Source organism: Marmota flaviventris, chromosome 8 (assembly GCF_047511675.1).
Source record: "Marmota flaviventris isolate mMarFla1 chromosome 8, mMarFla1.hap1, whole genome shotgun sequence".
NCBI lineage: Eukaryota > Metazoa > Chordata > Mammalia > Rodentia > Sciuridae > Marmota > Marmota flaviventris.
The window spans coordinates 59,230,820-59,249,872 of record NC_092505.1 but is presented as its reverse complement, the minus strand read 5'-3'; the positions used below and the strand labels follow the sequence as shown (position 1 = coordinate 59,249,872).

The following is a 19,053-nucleotide window of genomic DNA, read 5'->3' as shown; positions in this document are numbered from 1 at the left end:
CTATGAAAGTGATACAGCTTGTCAATTTGTTGTTATTCAATAAATTGTGACCCTGGGGAAGTCACAAGTATGTCCAGTCTATATTAATGGCACAACCTTATTACTTCAAGTGAGCAGGAGTATATAGGCAAAGCTTTGGGGGCAGGGGCAGAGAAGGAAGGGCCTTTACCTCCAGCTGAAAGGAACAGCCAAGATTGAAAGAGAAGTCAAAACTGCCTGTGAACACAAGAATGGCCCAGCCTTTTATTGAGTGTCTAAGGCTGGGAGAGTCAGGGTTGTTTTTTGTTGTTGTTGTTGTTTTTGTCTTTTGTGGTACAGTGGATTGAATGGGGGAGAAGTGTGGGGGGTTAATCTTTCTTCCATTGATCTACATCCTGGTCCTTTTATTTTGAGGCCAGGCTGGCCTTGAACTCATAATCATCGTGCCTCAGCTTCCCAAATAGCTGGGATTACAGGCTTGTGCTATCTCACCCAACTAGGGTCTGATCCTTTTATGATAACTTATTTGAGAAGTTTCTTTCTGTGGAAGAGACTCTTGTGGAACAGGAGTCATAAATAACATAGGAACACTGTAAGGGACCTGCAAACGATGGAGGAAGAGACCACCAAGAGACCGTCTCATGCAACAGCAAAAGGGGGTTTATTGAAGATCCAGCGCGCTGGGGCTCCGTGCTCACTCAAGAAGGGAGAGCGGCCAAGAGCCCCGAGAACAACTTGTGTAGGGTTTATATACATTTTTTAGAGAGGGCAGGGACTTTACACACATCATAGTCCCCTTTAACAAATCATCATACACCGCGGGAAAATTAAACAACAACTCTCAAACATGATTAGTACATTCATTGGCGGGAACAGGTCGGGCAGGGGTGATAGGTCAGTCCTAAGATGGGGTATACATTCAAATTGATTGGTTTAGGCCCCGGGGTGCTTACGTGCTGAGCTGCACGGGTCAGGGTCATTAAGCAACTAGGTGGTCAAGGGGGGGTATTTCGACACACATCTAATGGGCAGTTCCGGGAATTATCTTAACTGCCACAGGAATTTCAGGTTCTGAGTGCAGCTTAGAAACTTTACAAAACCTGGTCCTTTACATTTTAATTTCAATTTCTTTTATCCTTTCAACACAAGTTGGCTACTTCCTTCTTTTTAATTCTGTGTTGATTTCAGAAGGGTCCAGAAATACCATGGAGGCAGAGCCACTTTTAGGGATCTAAGAAAGCCCTATGGAAGGCTATTATTACCTCAGATATAGTAATGTTGATAGCACCGGTTTTTGGTGACAAAACTACTTCCTCACATGTTGAAGTTTGAACATTAGAGAAGAACATCAAGGCAAGCATATAAAGCAGGGTTTATTTAAAAGAGAGCAACACAGTTTCTCCCAGGAGGGAGCTGGTATCCTGGTATACCAAGAAATGAGGGTGTCCTGCCCCTGTTATACATCCTAGACTTTCTTTGTTCTACCTTCTTCCCTCTTTTTTTTTTTTTTTTTTTTTTTTTTTGGTGGTGGTGCTGGGGATTGAGCCTTGTGCAAGCACTCTACCAACTGCAAGCACTCTACCAACTGCAAGCACTCTACCAACTGCAAGCACTCTACCAACTGAGCTATATCCCTATCTCCCCGCTTCTTCCCTCTTAGTTCTCTTTTTCTACATATAAGACTAGGCTCAGGAGATGGCCCAGGTGGGATAGCTGAAGGGTGAGAAGCAGATGGGCGGGGTAAGAGCCAAATGGAGTGATCCAGGCAGGAAGCAGCCCTGGAGGTATTAATTAACAACTTCATAACTCCCTGTAGGGGAGGGACAATTCCAGGGACAGGTTATCTTAGCAACAGATTGGGAGGGGGCAGGTTATTTTGATAAGGGTGGAGGAAGGGCTCTAAAGGCATTAACATTTCAATCCCAGCCTCAGCAACTTAAGGAGACCCTGTCTCAAAATAAAAAATATAAAAGGTTGAGGATATAGCTCAGTGGTAGAGTGCCCCTGGGTTCAATCACTAGTATTGCAAAAAGAAAAGAGAAAAGAAAGAAAGAAAAAAAAGTGGAGGAGAAGGAAAACATTTAGTAACAGATCATGAATTAAGGCTGGAGAGTTTATCCATTTTATTCCCTGTTCTGGAACCTATTTGTTTTGAAGGGTCAGCCATTAACCTGTGAGATCTGATGCTTAATTATCCCATTTATAAATTCCTGACAAAGGGGCAGTTAGCCAATCTGTTCATTGTTCAATTTTATTATTATCCTTATTATTTAGTAGTGAGGATTGGTCCCAGGGGTGTTTTATCACTGAACTACATTCTAGTCCTTTTTACTTTTTATTTTGAGACAGTGTCCTGCTAAGTTGCTGCAGCTGGCCTTGAATTTGTGATTCTCCTGCCTCAGCCTTCCTGAGGTGCTGGGAATATAGATCTGCACCACTGCTCCCAGCTGTTGTTGTTTTATTCACAGTCACATATAAATCAAATCTTTCAAGTAGAAATTATAAAAGGAAAGAGTTGTTTTTAAAAATATTTTTATTCATATCACAAAAACATCACAATAATACAAGTAAAGCAAAACTTTTTAAAAATAGAGCTTGAAGAGTTATGGAAAATAATATTCCTACATGACAGCCCCTGGGAAAAACAGAAGGACAGTGTAGCTTGGTCTTGTAGGCATATTATTTCCCATAACCCTTCACAGTTATCAAGTATAATAATAATAACTTAATATAATTTATATATTATTTATATTTGAAATATTACAAATTTCTTCTTGAGGTTTCCTTAAGATATTATTTAAGGATTATAAACCTTAAATGCAGCAGCAGCTCCTGGTGTTTTTAGTTTTATTGTTTATTTTTTGATGTTTGAGTCTTTACCTTAAGTTCTTGTCAGCCCACTACCTTTATTTTTTTCAATGATTTGTTCTGAAAGCAACCACTTAAAAGCGTACCCATGTTTCCTAGAATCTGGCCCCATTAGAATGCTGCCAAAATGAAACATCTTAAATCCAGTCACATTTGAGAAACTTGGTCATCTTGCTCTCCAGTTCCATTTTCAGATGAGAATATCTGCCCCGGTGTTAGCTGGGTCCACTCCTGGTCCAGTGGAAGGCAGTTTCAGGGAAAGAGGACTTATAAGTAACATAGGAACACAGTTGACTACTTTCTTCTTTTCAATTCTGTATAGGCTCCAGGAACACCAAGAAGGAACACAACTTTTAAGGCTATTATTATTACCTCAGAAGATAGCTTACTATTTAAAAAAAAAATCTCATTTTAAATGAGAACTTTCTAAAAACATTTTATAAATGAGGTCAAACTCGTCAATTGTCATTTATCAACCTTATCAGTCCAATATGAACCAGTAAACTATGACTTAAAACTGTCCCTCTCCAACTTCACTATTGCTTTGAGGTACAAAAGATATGCACTCATACATCAGAGGAAATTAATTTTGGATATTTCTGTTTTCTCCGAAATCTGATGAGGAAGTTGGAGAGCAACAAAGGAAAAAAATATAATATTAAATGAGCCAGCCTCATTGGCTTATTGTCTGTACCCAGCTACCCGGGAGGCTGACACAGGAAGATCACAAGTTCAAGTTTAGCCTGGGCAACTCAGCAACACTCTGTCTCAAAAATGAAAACAGAAAAAGATGACGTGTCTGTGTGCTGGGGATGAGGTTTTGTGGTACAGCCTTCAATATTAAAAAAAAAAAAAAAAAATTCAGGCTGAGCTCATCAAGGTCACCAGAGCTACCTCACCCAAACGGAGGTGGAACCTGAGGAAACAAAATAAATAAATGAGTTTTCTAAGCCCTAAATTTGCAAGGGAGAAAAAAAATAAATTGTGCATTTTTAATCTCAAGGTAATTATTACTATTAATTTTTAACCTCAAAGGTAGCTTGAGGTAATATTATAGATATAAATCTTAATAGCTAAAGAATATGAAGGAAGTTTGGAAGTATGAGAGAATTTAGAACTAGACTAATTTTCTCCACATGAAATATATGGTCAAGCAAGTGTTGATTAAAGCAGTTACACTAAACAATCAAATGCTATTGATCAAGACTCTTCTGTGTGGGGGCAAAGAGGCATTAGACATGGTTGCCCTTTTCCATAGGTAGAAGTCTGTAAAGGGTATAAGACATGAAAATAAATTCTAGGCTATACAGAATTTCAGAGGCCAAATTCTCAAAACCATGTGGTAGTTATTGGATCTTCTTGGGGGGAAAGGACAGATTTCAGTATCAAGAAATGAGCAATACACTGAAATAAAAAGAAAACAGGGTAAGTGTTTGGAAGATTGGAGAAATATGTAGTGAAAGGAGCTTAAAGTCCGGTTTGAGCCCTGCTTTAGCTCCTTCTCTGTATAATCTCAGCCAAATCACTCACCTCTGGGAGTCTGGGGTTTCTCCCCATAAAATAGAAATAGAAAGATATTGCTCAAAGACATTTTTATTTTATTTATTTATTTTGTGGTACAGAAGACAAAACCCAGGAGTGCTCTACCACGGAGCTTCATCCCTGATATGAGTACCAGAAATATTATGAGAATTGATTATTAACTATACTGATTATTGATTAAATATTGAGTGACTGTAAGCAGTGTGCCAATGATGTAATGTGAACTGCAGAACTTAGATAGACTTAAGTTAGTGATGTAAGAGGATACACCCAGGGTGTAACCAGGTACACCCCAGACGCCACCCAGCTAACATCTGGAGACACAGCTGAATGAGGGCTTTAAAAACCTAGAATTCTGTGAGCTGGTGGGGCTGATAGGACTGAGATACCTCCATTGCTTTCGCCACCCCACCTGCACCAGACTCCTCCGGCCTGGGTCGAGTTCTAGCATAGGTGAGCATCTGGGACCCTTGGGTATAGACTCAGTTAGGACTTAGAATTAGGATGTGTGTGTTGAAGTGTGATGAGCATTAATAAAATGGATTTGATTGAATCTAACTACTTCTCTGACTATAAGAACGGCTGGTGACAATCCCCTGTGTGGGGCCACCCATAGCTATTTGAAAAGCCTCCATTCGGCCTTGGAACCAAGGAGATTTTGGTCTGGCATGGCAAGTCATTTTGTGGCTTTGTAAGGCTGACCTTAACCTAAGAAGGGCCTTAGCCTAAGTAACTCCATTTTAAAATAAAACAGCAGTCCCCACCACACAAGCCTCAGAGCCCTCCAATGTTGTCATCAGGCATAGCCTGATAAGTCACTTTCCACAACCCTGATAAAACTCAGAGTGAAGTCCCTGTCATTTACTTTCGTCCTGATAAAGTCAGAGGCGAGAGATCAGGGCAGAAACCACCAGACCAGATGTCCTGACCCTAGAATAAAAGACATCACTGAGAAATCTGGTAATGGCTGATAGGGAATGAAAGGGTGGGTAGAAGCCCCAAAATTTAGCATAAATGATGGAGCAAATGAACAGACATTTAGTCAGCCGACACTGATGCCCACATGTTGGAGAGCCAGATGAGGACCTGGACTGACATCCCAACTCTTCTCATCATCTGCTTGATCCTCTGCAGCATCCTCACCACTCTCAAACTCTACAGCCATATCTTGACCCTGGTGACTTCTCCTTACAACCCTCTCCTCAGTGGGTCATCAGCTCCACCCCAGGAGAAGCCTCCATTGGTTCCTGACCTGATCACTGTGGCCTGAGTGAATGTGCATCTGCTGGACTTAAGGCCTAAGGCTTGAGACTTTAGATCTGGCACTTGAGCTTAGCATGCAGAGGGAATGTGTGTAATGAGTCTGTCATGATTAAGTGTGTTTGCAGTGCTTAGAATGAACTTAGAATTATTTGTTTTGGATTGATTATGTCTATTGCAGGGCTCAGCATTAAGGATTGTCATTTTCTTGATTAAGAACCTATAGAGTGAAATTGTATTGAATAATTTGAGTGAATAAAGCATTGAAAAGGGCATTAGCGCATAGACATTCTTTATTTCTCCCCTCGACTGCATATGTCACACCTTTGCCCATTGCAACAGGCTTCCCCCACTTAATGGATTAAGCAAAGCACTTTGTGACCTCAGTCTTTGGTTGGCTAGGGAGGCTGCCCTGTAGCTCTGGAGTTGGCATGCCCACTGGGCTTGGACAGCTCACCTCCTACCTTATTTGGCGAAAGAACATTCCATGGAAAACCTTTGAAGAAGCCCTCTTGTATAAATAAAGCAAATGTGGGCTCTTCTGTCTCTCTCCCCAGTGTGGAAGCAGGACCCCTAGGGTTGCAGAGTCATCACATCCTCACTTTTTAAAACTACTTTCTGTGTAGGGTGATTTTTTTGCTGCATTCTTTTCTTAGCATTATTTCGCAGCCAGCCCGTTCCACACAGAGAAAACCCAAATTTCACAGCCCGTGTGGGACATGGACAAGAATCCCTAGTCATTTTTATTTTTCATTTTGAGACAGAGTCTCACTAAGTTGCTAAAGCTGGACTCAGACTTGTGATCCTCCTGCCTCGGCCTCCTGAGTAGCTCATAGAGATTTTTATAAGACTAGGATGACATGGTAGGCTGGGCATGTTAACACACATCTGCAATTCCAATGTCTTGAGAGGCTGAGGCAGGAGGATAGCAAGTTCAAGGTCAGCCTCAGCAATTTAGAGAGGCCTGGAGCAACTTAGCATGACCCTTCTCAAAAAAAAGTACAGGGCAGAGGTGGGGATGTAGCCCAGTGGTAAAGCACCTCTGGGTTCAATCCCTACTACCAAAAAAAAAGAAATGGTGCTTTTGAAAAACCTAAGGGGTTTTTCATTTTCCTTTATTTTTAAAGGAAATTCTACAGGTTCTCATTTCTCATGCAGGGATTACCTGAAACTTCATAAGTTAAAGCTAAACATGAGTGTTATAAATACCCTACACCTGATATCAGTAAAGATTTCAATGTTCCAATGTTAAAAGACCACTGTCTTTTAGGAGAACACCAAATTGATAGTCAACAGTGTAACTCTCACAAAAGCTAAATTTCCTTTAAAAGAAAGAATATTCCAGATCCTAGATAGTGATTTCCTCCTGTGTGTAGAGTCACTAAGACAGATCTAAAAGTCTTGAACTCCATTCACTAGCATCTAGTGCCTGGAAATGAGGCTATGTGAACACTGGTAAGTACTGAGGATGTTTAGACTGAAGAGATCAGCTGGCGTGTAGAGTTAAAAGTTTCAAAACTTTTCCTGTAGGCATTGGGGTCTCTTCTGAGTTTTTAAGTGAGCAAAGGACATGGCAGAATAATTCTTGATGTAATTTGGCTGAGTGATTGTTCAGAAGGATGAGTCTGTCAGGAAGAGGCAGAGAAATCAAGGAAGATGTGATCACGTCAGTACGAACTGACCCCAATCTGTGTCCACGAAAAGTGAGACATATAGGGAAAATGAATGATTGGAATAAGAAGTTAGCTCAGGAGTTTTATAAATAAAGATACTGAGTTGGCTGACAAGAGGAGAAGATTTCAGGCTGGAGATGTAGCTCAGTTGGTAGGGTGCTTTCTTTGCATGCACAAGGCCCTGGGTTCAATCCCCAACACCACAAAAAAAAAAAAAAAAAAAAAAATTCAAGATGGCAGAATAGCACCTTCAAAGGAAGAGAGGGGGGCTTTTATTTTTCATTTTGAATGAAATCTATTTAGAGTAATATGAATAAAGTTTTTGAGGTGAGGTAGTAAATAAAAGAGCTCACTTTTGCTACTAAGAGGAAGAAAGAGTGCCTCAGATCAGCACCATCCCATATGTCCCACAGGGTAGAGAAGAGCTAGAGGAAGCTACCTTTTCATATTATGTTTAGCCTCAGGCTTCTGCAGGTCCTCTTTAAATGCGGGCTGTCGTCCTCATCTCAACTCCTTCCTCATTCCTTCTCTGCATGCGCATGCGTAGTACTTGGGAGATAAACATGAACAATAAAAATGATATTAAGTCTACCTTAAATCATGGCTGTGTGTTTCAGCAAGACTTCAGACTGCCTTAGATCTAGAGCAGTGGTTCTTAGACCAGGGGGAACTTCATCCTCTCCCACCAGAGGACATTTGGTAATACTTCAAAAAAGACATTTGGTTGTCACAACCCGGGCAAAGGTGCTCCTGGCACCTAGTGAGTAGAGGCTAGGCAAGTTGTTAAACATCCTTTAGGATACAGAACAGCACTCTAAAACAAAGAATTATTCGGCCCAAAATGTTGATAGTAATAGTGCTCAGAATGAGGATCCCTGAATTAGAGGGTAAGGTTGAATAGTTTGTATTTGAAATACTCTTGAGTCCCACCCATGGAGTAATTTGCTCATAACACAGTCACTTTTGACTTTCTCTGAGCATTGACATTTTTGTGAGTGTGCTGAAAGCTAGAAAAATCAGCAGAAGGTGGTCTTCTAATTTTCTTCACTCAGTGTGTGTGATTTCAACTCCAGGAAGTTTCAGAATCCCTTGCTGGTAATTACAGCTATAGCTTTGGCCTAGCAGTTCCTCTTCATTTAATCACAGAGATCTAAGGCAGAATGTGTCAAAGGCCACAAGTTTAAATTCCTAGAGTAAAATATACTACACGTATTTTCATCAACCACTTTTCCTCATCTTTTATCCAAAAATGTGTTCTGAAGACTTGAGCATCGGTGAGCAACTGTGGCCACGTAGTTTCTCAACTTCATTAGTGCATCTTGTCGTCCTTCAAGAAAATAACTCTTGCCCTTGAAATCTTGATGTTCTGCCTTTCCTCTAACTCCAAACCAAAGATTAAAAATATCAATTAGCACTGGATATGTTTTCAAATTAGTTAGCAAGCCTCAGTATCTCCAAGAAAATACAAAATTAGGGAAAATAAAAGGGCCATGGTAGAATGCATATTAAGGGCACTGACTTCTTGTCTTTGTTAACTCCAGCACCTAGGAAAGTGCCAGGTACATAGTAGGTATCAAAAATATTTGTGCAGAGAATGAAAATAACTTATTGAGACAAGTTAAAAAAGACATTGAAGTTATCATAGACTTGCTCAAACATGAGAAGTGTTTTTTCACTGCTGTGATTAAAAAGATCTGACTAGAACAATTGTAGAGGAGGAAAGGTTCATTTGAGGGCTCATGGTTTCAGAGGTCTTAGTCCATAGAAGGCTGGCTCAATTCCTTGTGGCTCAAGAGGAAGTAGAACATCATGGAGGAACAGTGTGGCAGAGTGGAGCAGCTCATGTGATGATCAGGAAGCAGAGACAGACTCCCCAAGCCATGCTCCAATTCCCACCCCCTCCAGCCACACTTTAGTTACCACTCAGTTAATCCCTATCAAGGGACTAAATGACTATTTGAGTTAAGACTCTTACAACCCAATCATTTCTCCTCTGAACCTTCTTGCATGGTTTCATACATGAGCTTCTGGGGGAAACCTCACATCCAAACCATAACAAGAAGAGAATAGGCTAAAATGACAGAGAGATGCTGAAACACACTAATAGAGTTTGGGCTTCCAGGAATTGAGATCATGATGATATAAAGGTAGTTACTTACTGCAAATGAAACAGGTCCCAAGTATTACAGTGATGCCTACACACACTGGGATTAGGATCTTTCTCTTCCAGAGCTGATCATCAGGAGGATCTTCCTTGGCTGTGGAGGGAAAAGAAAAATGTTCACTACAGCTTGATTTCCATCCTGTCCTCTTCTATATGCACACGAGGAGAATTATTCACTTCTGTGCCTCGTCACCTCACCAAGACACAGCTGCTAACAACTTTCTTGTATAATTCTTCAATCAGACACATACTGAGGGCAACTAATCTTCAGATGTCAGGCACTGAATATGAGAAGGACAGTTTGAACTTTTGCATTTACTGAGCTAAGTGAGCAAAAGAAAGAGTCTAATGCCTGGTGCGGTGTACTCCCGTAATCCCAGCGACTCGGGAGGCTGAGGCAGGGGGTTGGCAAGTTTGAAGCCAACCTTGGCATTAGAGATATCCTGTCTCAAAATAAAAAATAAGAAGGGCTGAGTTTGCAGCTCAGTGATAAAGTGCCCCTGGCTTCAATCCCTAGTACCCCATCCCCCACAAAAAAGGAAAGAGTCTGAGGAGATACTGTAAAAGGCATTTTGTCTTCATCACTACGTCTTCCTACTAATACTTAGCTGATGTCCCATTCTACATATACTTTATTTCTCCTTCTCTAGTTCTGTCCTGCTTTCTACCTTTCTCTTAGCATGTTCTCTTCCCACACATACTACTGTCTGGGATGGCAGTCCTCCTGGATGATCTCATCCATTCCCAAGGCTTGAAATGCCATGTGTTATCATATTTCTGATCTGATTTCCAAGCTCCAGATTTTGTAGTTTTGGGGCCTGACGAGATGGTTGGAGGTCGGCTTCTCCACCTGATTAAAACGGAACTCACTATATTCTTTCCGAAAGCACATCTGCCACCTGTATTCACCAGGGCAGTGAGTGCCACCATCAGTTATCTCCATGCATGATATGTTTTCTTGGTATTCACTTCCCAGTAGCCTACCATCCTGGGCTTTTGTATACACAGTACCTCTGGTGCTGATTGCTTTTTCCCAAATCTCTCGCAGGGACTGCTTTAGTTTGGACTTTTCTCATTTCCTACTTAGTATCCTCCAAACTGTCTCTGCTGTCTCAGGTGTGTTAGGCTGTAACAATTCCTACACATTGCTGCTACAGTCATTATTCTAGAATGTGTTTCTGATCACAGCATACCTACTAATGACAGATTAGGGAAAGTTGGCTCTTCTTCTTTTTTTTTGGTTAAATACCACATTACAAGGAGACATCAAGGTATTATCAAGGTAGGCCTCTGTCATCCAGAAAGACACACAAAATAACAAAGAGGCCTTCACCCGCCCACCGGGTTATCCTGGGATTCTGGAATTTCACAGCCTCTGGCTCACACCTGGCTTCCTCTCAGAAGCCATTCACACCCACCTGGGAGCTTCATTTAGCCTTGAGGGACCTTGTGGGAGTGAGGGAAAGAAGGAACCATACCTGGCAGCAGTCTACTGGCCCTGCCTGGATGCTATTAGAAAGCTGTCGACACACCACAGGTGCAGACTCAGAAGCAAGAGCACACTGAGCCGGGACACCTGAGCCTAAAGCTTCTTAGACACCATGAGTGGGGGTCCCCAGTTTACCTCTTTCCAGTTTATCAAGGTTTAACAAATTTGGCAGGTCTAGACTACAAAAATCTATATACCCAATCTGTTTAATTAATTATTGGATTTTTAATTACTTTTATTATTATGTTTTTACCCAAATGGAGCACAACTTTTCATTTCTCTGATTGTACATGGTGGTGTAGAGTCATACCATTCTTGCAATCATACCCATTCATAGGGGCAATAATGTTCATCTCATTCTACCATCTTCCCCCACACACTCTGCCTCTCCTCTCCTCTCCCTCCCTTCCCTCCCTTCTGCTCAATCCAAAGTTCCTCCATTCTTTCCATGCCCCCTGCCCATTGTGGATCAGCATCCACTGATCAGATAAAACATTTGGCCTTTGGTTTTTTGGGATTGGCTTATATCGCTTAGCATGATATTCTTCAACTCTGTCCATTTACCCATAAATGCCATAATTTCACTCTTCTTTAAGGCTGAGTGGTGTTCCATGATGTATATATATCACAGTTTCTTTATCCATCCATCTAGTGAAGGGCATCTAGGCTGTTTCCTCAGTTTAGCTATTATGAATTGAGCTGCTATAAACATTGAATTGGCTGCATCGCTGTAGTATGCCAGATCAGGTATTCTTATAGCAAAGGTTTACTCACATTAACCCATAACATTTTTATGAACTATACACACCTAACCTATTTATGTTTATATGGTTACCCTTGACCACATACAAATGCATTATTTACTTTCAACTCAACTCTAAATGATGCCTGCAGCCCAGTTAGTGAAATTTGAGATGTTTATACTCTAAAGTTCTCCAACCACAAAGACAAAACCTACACATTAGCTAGCAACAGTGCCTGGGCCAAATCTGGACTACCACCTATTTTAAATAAGGTTTTATTCAAATACAGTCATGTCACTCATTGACATGTCAATGCTGCTTTATGTACAGCAGCAGAACTGAGCTATTGCAGAAGATACTGTGTGACCTGTAAAGTCTGAAATATTTACTATCTGACTCTTTTCATAAAATTTTTTGGCAACCTTTGTCCTAAAATGTCACATATACCCATTGGTATATTGGTATATGGTTGGGGGAGGATCCCAATGGTCCTCTGTTATGGTTAGCCATATGAGTTAGAAAATGAATTTCAAGTATTTGAGTTCTCCTGTGATAACCTACATGGGTTTAACATACCTCTAAACCCAACTTTTTCATTTTATATTTTCAGATAATCTCATTTCTTAGGGAAAGAGAATTCTATAGTATTGCCCACAAATTTTTTAATCATTCACATTTTTTATCAGACTTGGTTCTGAATGAACCAGTAGTTCCTATTAAGCACATTCAGTCACAAAAGACAAAGATTTTTACCATGGAACCATTGAGGTAGGCTGCTCTAAAAGAAAATGCCAGAACCCTGAAGGAAATTCCAAAGAAATACTAATGTTACTGCTTTATTTATTTATTTCTGGTTCTGGGTATTAAACCCAAAGCCTCTCTACCACTAAGCTACCTCCCCAGCCCTTTTTATTTTTTTATTTTGACATAGGGTCTCACTAAGTTGCTGAGGCTGGCCTTGAACTTGAGATCCTCTTGGCTCACAGTCACAGGATTACAGGTGTGTGCCACCATGCTCAGGCAAATTTTAGTGATTTTAATAAAAACAATATTATTACAATAACTCACCTACAACGACTACCTGATAAATAGCAGTTATTAAGTATATAAATTTTAGAATATTTATTCTAGGAACATTATCATCACACTTTGTGCAATAAACTTAACAAGACATAATAGCCTAACTTGTGTGTCTAAAATGACTGTAAAATTACTATCAGTAAGTTTGATCTAAAGCATATCTGGCTGAGTTCTTTTCAGATTCCATGCAGTAAAATATCCCCAGGAAAAGGTGGCTTACGTTTTTCCCAGTTGAATATCTGTGACACTGATAAGTCTCCATACTTGACGAGACACACAAAGCTGTGGTTGCTCGTGACATTGAAATCCAGGTTGCTGTAAACAGTGTACAACTCAGTTTCAGGATCTTGGTAAACTGTAGTGTTGACAGCTTTTACTTCTTCTCCATTTTCCAACCAGAAGAGATAAGGCTTAGGAAATCCTCCAGAGGTGGAGCATGTTATCCTTCTAAGGTCAGGAGATGGATGTTCAAAGTCTATTATGCTGGGGGTAGGGAAGTCAGCTAAAGAAAGAACAGGATAGAACTAGAGTCAGATATCTAGGCATATGGCTTTATATTCTTGGTCAATTATTTAGTTTTATTAAGAATGATAAAATGAGATATAATTTGCAACTCCTCATAAGTCATTAATAGCTGTGTATAATCCAAAGACTTCAATTTGAATTGGTTGTATCCATTTTTTCACCACTTTTGATGGAGATCAGAAGACACTTAGAGAAAGAAATAGGTTCATGTGACTAAATGTTGACAGAGTACTTGTGATTGTTAGAGGCAAACAGAAAAAATAGCAAACATTTATTGAGCTCTATTCACTTAGGTCTGGACATTATCTTATTTTGTCTTCACAGCAACACTAAAAGGTACATATAGATCAAAAAAGGTCAGATATCAAGCAATACACAGTGGTGCACACCTATAGTCCCAGTTACTGGGGAAACTGAGGCAGAGGGATCACTTGAGCCCAGGAGTTGGAAGCCAGCTTGGGCAAAGCAGCAAGACCTTGTCCTTTAAAAAATATACAATTAAAAGGTTGAATGTTTATAAGATGTAACCTAATATACTTTCTGTGTTATAAATAATAAACTGAGATCTGGAGAAATCAAAACTGGGAGGTAACAACTGGGGTCTGCATTCAGGTTTTCCTGACACCAGAGCTTTGTCCTTGCTATCCCTTTTTTTCTGTCACTTGAAGTAAAAAAATACCTCTCTTCTATTTAATCTGTTTATTTGGTAAAGCCACCACCCTCCTGAGCCATTTTTAGTTGGCATTATTGTTATTTCCTACTTGTTAATTTATCCATAAGACCAAATAATTACTTTCATACATTTGTTTCTTTTCACATCATTATGACATGGGTTATAACCTGGAATAACAAATCAAATAAATCATATTCTAAATTATTCGAAGTCAGATGGTTTACAGACATATAAACATTTGCAAAATACCACTTCAATGGACACAATTTAGAAAATTCAGAATGGTTCTGGGTGAAGTAGGTCACTTTTCCCTTTTTGTTTTCTTTTAACTGATGTCTCTCCACCCCCATTCCAGGACACCATTAATCTCATGTTTTGCTGTCCTTGGTCTTCTACTGTAATCTGCCACCAGAGCCTGCCCTCCCTAAAAGGTTTTCTCTTCCCCTTCTTGGATTTTTTTTTTTTTTTTTTGTATGTGTGTATGTGGTGCTGGTAATTGAACCCAGGATCTCTCACATGCTAGCAAGGACTGAACTACATCCCCAGCCTTTTTTATTTTATTATTTTTTTTACTTTTTAAAAAATTGTTCTAATTAGTTGTACATGACAGTAGAATGCATTTTGACACATCATACATGAATGGAGCACAACTTCTCATTCCTTTGGCTGTACATGGTACAGAGTCACACTGGTTGTGTAATCATACATGTGTATAGGGTAATAATGTCCATCTCATTCCACCATCCTTCCCACCCCCACAGTCTTCCCCTTCCCTCTCTCCCCTCCCCCAGTCCAAAGTTCCTCCATTCTTCCCTAATTTCACCACTCTGCCCGGCCCCCACATTATGGATCAGCATCTGCTTATCAGAGAAAACATTTGGCCTTTGGTTTGGTGGGTTTGGTTTATCTCATTTAGCATAATATTCTCCAGCTTCATTTACTTGCAAATGCCATAATTTCATTCTTCTTTAAAGCTGAATACTATTCCATTGTGTATATATATCACATTTTCTTTATCCATTCATCTGTTGAAGAGCATCTAGGTTGGTTCCATAATTTAGCTATTGTGAATTAAGCTGCTATAAACATTGATGTGGCTGAGTCACTGTAGTATGGTGATTTTTAATTTAATTTAATTTTTATTTTTTTGGTACCAGGGACTGAACTCAGGGATACTCGACCACTGAGCCACCTCCCTAGTTCTATTTTGTATTTTTTATTTAGAGACAGGGTCTTGCTGAATTGTTTTGTGCTTCACTTTTTTCTGAAGCTGGCTTTGAACTCATGACCCTTCTGTCTCAGTCTCCAGAGCTGCTGGGATTATAGACGTGCGCCACCACGACGGGGTCTAGTATGCTGATTTTAAGTCCTTTGGGTATGAACTGAGGAATGGGATAGCTGGGTCAAAGGGTGGTTCCATTCCAAGGTTTTTATTTTATCTTGAGACAGGGTCCCATTCAAGTTGCTAAGGCTGGCCAGGAACTTGTCATCCTCCTGCCTCAGCCTCCCAAGTAGCTGGAATTACAGGTGTGCACCACCATGCTCAGCTTTCTTTCCTTTTTTTTTTCTTTTTTTTTGTACAAGAGATTGAACCCAAGGGCACTTAACTGCTGTGCAACATCCACTACATCCTTAGTTCTTTTTTTTTTTTTTTGAAAGAGGGTCTTGCTAAGTTGCTGAGGCTGGCTTTGAACTCACAATCCTCATGCCTCTGCCTTCTGAGCAGCTGGGATTACAGGTGTGAGCTACTGCACCCGAACTTCTTTGTCTTTTCTTTGACTCTGCTTCTCTATGAGCATTCTGTTAGAGGACCATGTGCCTAATGTAATTAACTAGTGTGCAGGCTAATATGTTTGTGGTGCCACCTCCCACAGGTCACACAGTTTCACTTTTAACTGGGCTTTTCTGGGAGAAATGGTGAAACTCTCAGGAGCACTATAAAGATGAGTATTTCAGGAATTAATGCATTTTGGAAGAGGAGAGCTTCTTAGTCCTCCTCAGACCACATCATCATATAACCATTTACTCCAACAACAAGCAGAAAAAACAGAGTGAGGTGTAAGATAATTCCATGTCCTCTGGCTTACCCCCTAAGCTTTAGGTGTAATCTGATTGCCACAGAAAAGGATTCATAGCTAATGACTGAAGTGGGGAAGAACAGTGAGGAATTCACTAAGAATCTGCCAAAGTCATCTATGATCAAGATTCATCATTACATTTTAGTAAGTATAAGGTTTGGTTTTCACAAAGCTTTAAGTGCCCAGAAATTAAAAGAATTATTTGAATTTCAAGTGCGAGGAAATAGCTGAGGCTGTCATTTCTCAACAAGGACGTGGGCTGCATCAGTGTCCTGTAGAAACTGTGACCAAGGAACATTCCTTTCTATCCAATATAAGCCATATTAGCCCTTCACACTAAGGGTATAAATAAGGCTTCTTTCTGGGGCAGGAGTGACTCATCAAACCAATTCTCTAACCTCTAACTTCACAGGAGGGGCTGTTAGATGGGAGTTTCAAATATTCAGTAAGTTATCATTCTGAAAATGTTAGATTACAATAGTAAGGTAGCCGTTGTACGAGGTGTTCAGATACAATCTGAAAACCATGCCTGCGTTGCTCTTTTCTCTTTTCCGATGAGGCACTACAGCACATATGGCCTGCTCAGGTGCAGTTAATAGCACAGCTACACGAGAATAAAGACGCCCTCCTGAGACTCAGAAGCCATTACACTGCCCAGGATGATTGCCGTGACTTTGGGTTGTCAGAGTACAAGAAATGCACACTAACAGATATTTCCATTTTGAGAAATCAGTGAGGGTGCACTGAAACACTGCAGACGGACCCTAAGAAGAAAATGAAATACTATACATCCCTTTTGGGTAAAATTTCCGCTTGAAACAATAGACATAGTGTCTTTTAGGGCATTAAGAATCAATCAGTCTTTTTTTTTTTTTTTTTTTTAAAAAAAGACTGTAAAGAATCTGGTTGAGTACCAATTAAAAAACAAAAACAAAAACAAAACAAAACAAAAACCAGGGGCGGGGGAGGATCTATCAGCTTAGAAAAAAATCACCTACCTTTGATAGACAGCATCACAGAAGTCAAGTGTTCCACTCTGAAAGACCCTTTTTCAGTCTTCTGAACCACACAGGTATATGTGCCCCTGTCTGACAGGCGCAGGGCCAAGATCACCAGGGAGAGGTTGTTAGTGATTTCAGGGATGGTCCGGTTCTGGTACTGGGACCACACCTGTACTCTCCCAGATATGACACTCAGCACCATTTTGTTTTCCTTTTGCCAGTAAATGCGAACTCTTGATAGCTCGTCAACAGAGATGTTGTAGTTACAGGACAGTTTTGCCATTCCTTGAACTGTCTTAGTCACCTGGCTAATGCCTAAGGAGAGACAAAGACAACAAGGTTTTATTTTTACTAAATATAGATTCTTACATGGGCAGACAGCAACAGAACTCAGATCATTGTTACCTAAAGAGAAAACATGATGAGAGAATCCAGTTTGGGTTTTTTGTTTGTTTGTTTGTTTGCAGAGTGTTTCATCTTGCAGATCGTAATCTCTGTCCCCCTTGAACACCACCATCCTTTCCCCTTTCCCTTGGCCCTGGTAATCAGCATTCTACCGTTGTTTCTATGGATTTGACTAATGTGCTCATATAAGTGGGACCATACAATGCTTGTCCTTTTGGCTGGCCTAATGCCCTCAAGGTTCATCCATGTCATGTCATATGACAAGACTTCATTCCCTTGTAAGGATTGAAGATAATATCTCACTAAATATACAAACCACATTTTTCAATCTATTCATCTGTCAATGGACACCTAGTTTCTTTCACTTCTTGGCTATTTATTGTGAATAGTGCTATTATGAAAATGGGCATGCAAATATCTCTTCAAGACCCTGTTTTCAATTCTTTTGGATACATACCCAAAGTAGAATTGCTGGATCATATAGTAGTTCTATTTTTTTTTTTCCTTACTGGAGATTGAACCCAGGGGTGCTTTACCACTAAAGCTACATCCCCCGTCATCAGCCTCAGATACTTGGCCAGGCCCTCAGTAACTTAGCAAGACCCTGTCGCAAAATTAAAAAATAAAAAGGGATAGGGATGTGGCTCAGTGGTAAAGCACCCTGGGTTCAGTCCCCAATTCCACTTTCCCCCCAAATGGCCCCAAAACAGTGTGGAAGTGCAATCTGGTATGCCTAAGCCCAAAAGGCTGTGTCGCACCTTACAGAGAAAATAAATGTGAAATAAGCTTCTCTTGGACTTGGGTAATAATGCTGCTGGCTGGGAGTCCAGTGTTAGTAAACCAACAACATCTGTTCAATAAGGGGTCTTCCAAAGAAACACATATAATACAAGAGCTGATGAGTTGATGCTTGTGCTGTTACTATAGGCTCCCTGCATTTCCCCTGGGAGCAGTGGTTCAGGTCAGTATTTGCTAATGCAGTGGTCATAGAATTTTTTTTTTTTTTTTTTTCGGTGCTAGAGATTGAACCCAGGGCCTTGCACTTGCTAGGAAAGCACTCTACCACTGAGCCACATCCCCACCCTGGTATGGCAATTTGTAGAACATAATTACTGCAAAAAATAAGAACCAACGGCATTCACATTACCTACTTTATACTATCTGCTAGGTGTGATGACATGTGCCTGCAGTCCTGGCTACTCATGAGGCTGAGCCAGGAGGCTCCCTTGAGTCCAGGAGTTTAAGGCCAGCATGGGCCAAATAGCGAGACCCTAAGTTGAAGAAGAAGAAGGAGGAGGAGGAGGAGACAGAGGGGGAGGAGAAGAAGAAAAGGAGGAGGAAGAGGAAGAACAAGGAGGAGGAGGAGAAGAAAAGGAGGAGGAAGAGGAAGAACAAGGAGGAGGAGGGGAAGAAAGAGGAGGAGGGGGGAGGGGGAAGGGGAGGGGGAGGGGGAGGGGGAGGGAGAGGGAAGAGGGGGAGGAGGAAGAGAAGTATACTCTTGAGGGCTAAGGGTATAACTCAATAGTAGAATGTACAATTATCAAGCAAAGGCCCTGGATTCAATCACCAGCAC

General features: G+C 40.7%; 1 protein-coding gene and 1 long non-coding RNA gene across 2 annotated transcripts in view; one reads left to right on the top strand and one right to left on the bottom strand.

Annotated features, from left to right (window-relative positions):
- Positions 1–2,494: 2,494 nt before the first annotated feature.
- Positions 2,495–19,053, bottom strand: part of Cd80 (CD80 molecule) — a 28,517-nt gene continuing 11,958 nt past the window's right edge. Inside the window, exons 3-7 of the mRNA XM_027936153.2 lie at positions 17,073–17,390; positions 13,019–13,300; positions 9,482–9,580; positions 7,762–7,871; positions 2,495–3,763 (exon numbers count right to left, since the gene is read on the bottom strand). Coding sequence (XP_027791954.1) covers positions 7,804–7,871; positions 9,482–9,580; positions 13,019–13,300; positions 17,073–17,390 — 767 coding nt within the window. The 3' untranslated portion in view covers positions 2,495–3,763; positions 7,762–7,803. The remainder of the gene's footprint in view (positions 3,764–7,761; positions 7,872–9,481; positions 9,581–13,018; positions 13,301–17,072; positions 17,391–19,053) is intronic.
- LOC139706717 (uncharacterized) lies at positions 4,755–5,922 on the top strand. The gene is made up of 2 exons (XR_011708347.1): positions 4,755–4,842; positions 5,524–5,922. It is a non-coding gene; the product is annotated as an uncharacterized lncRNA (long non-coding RNA).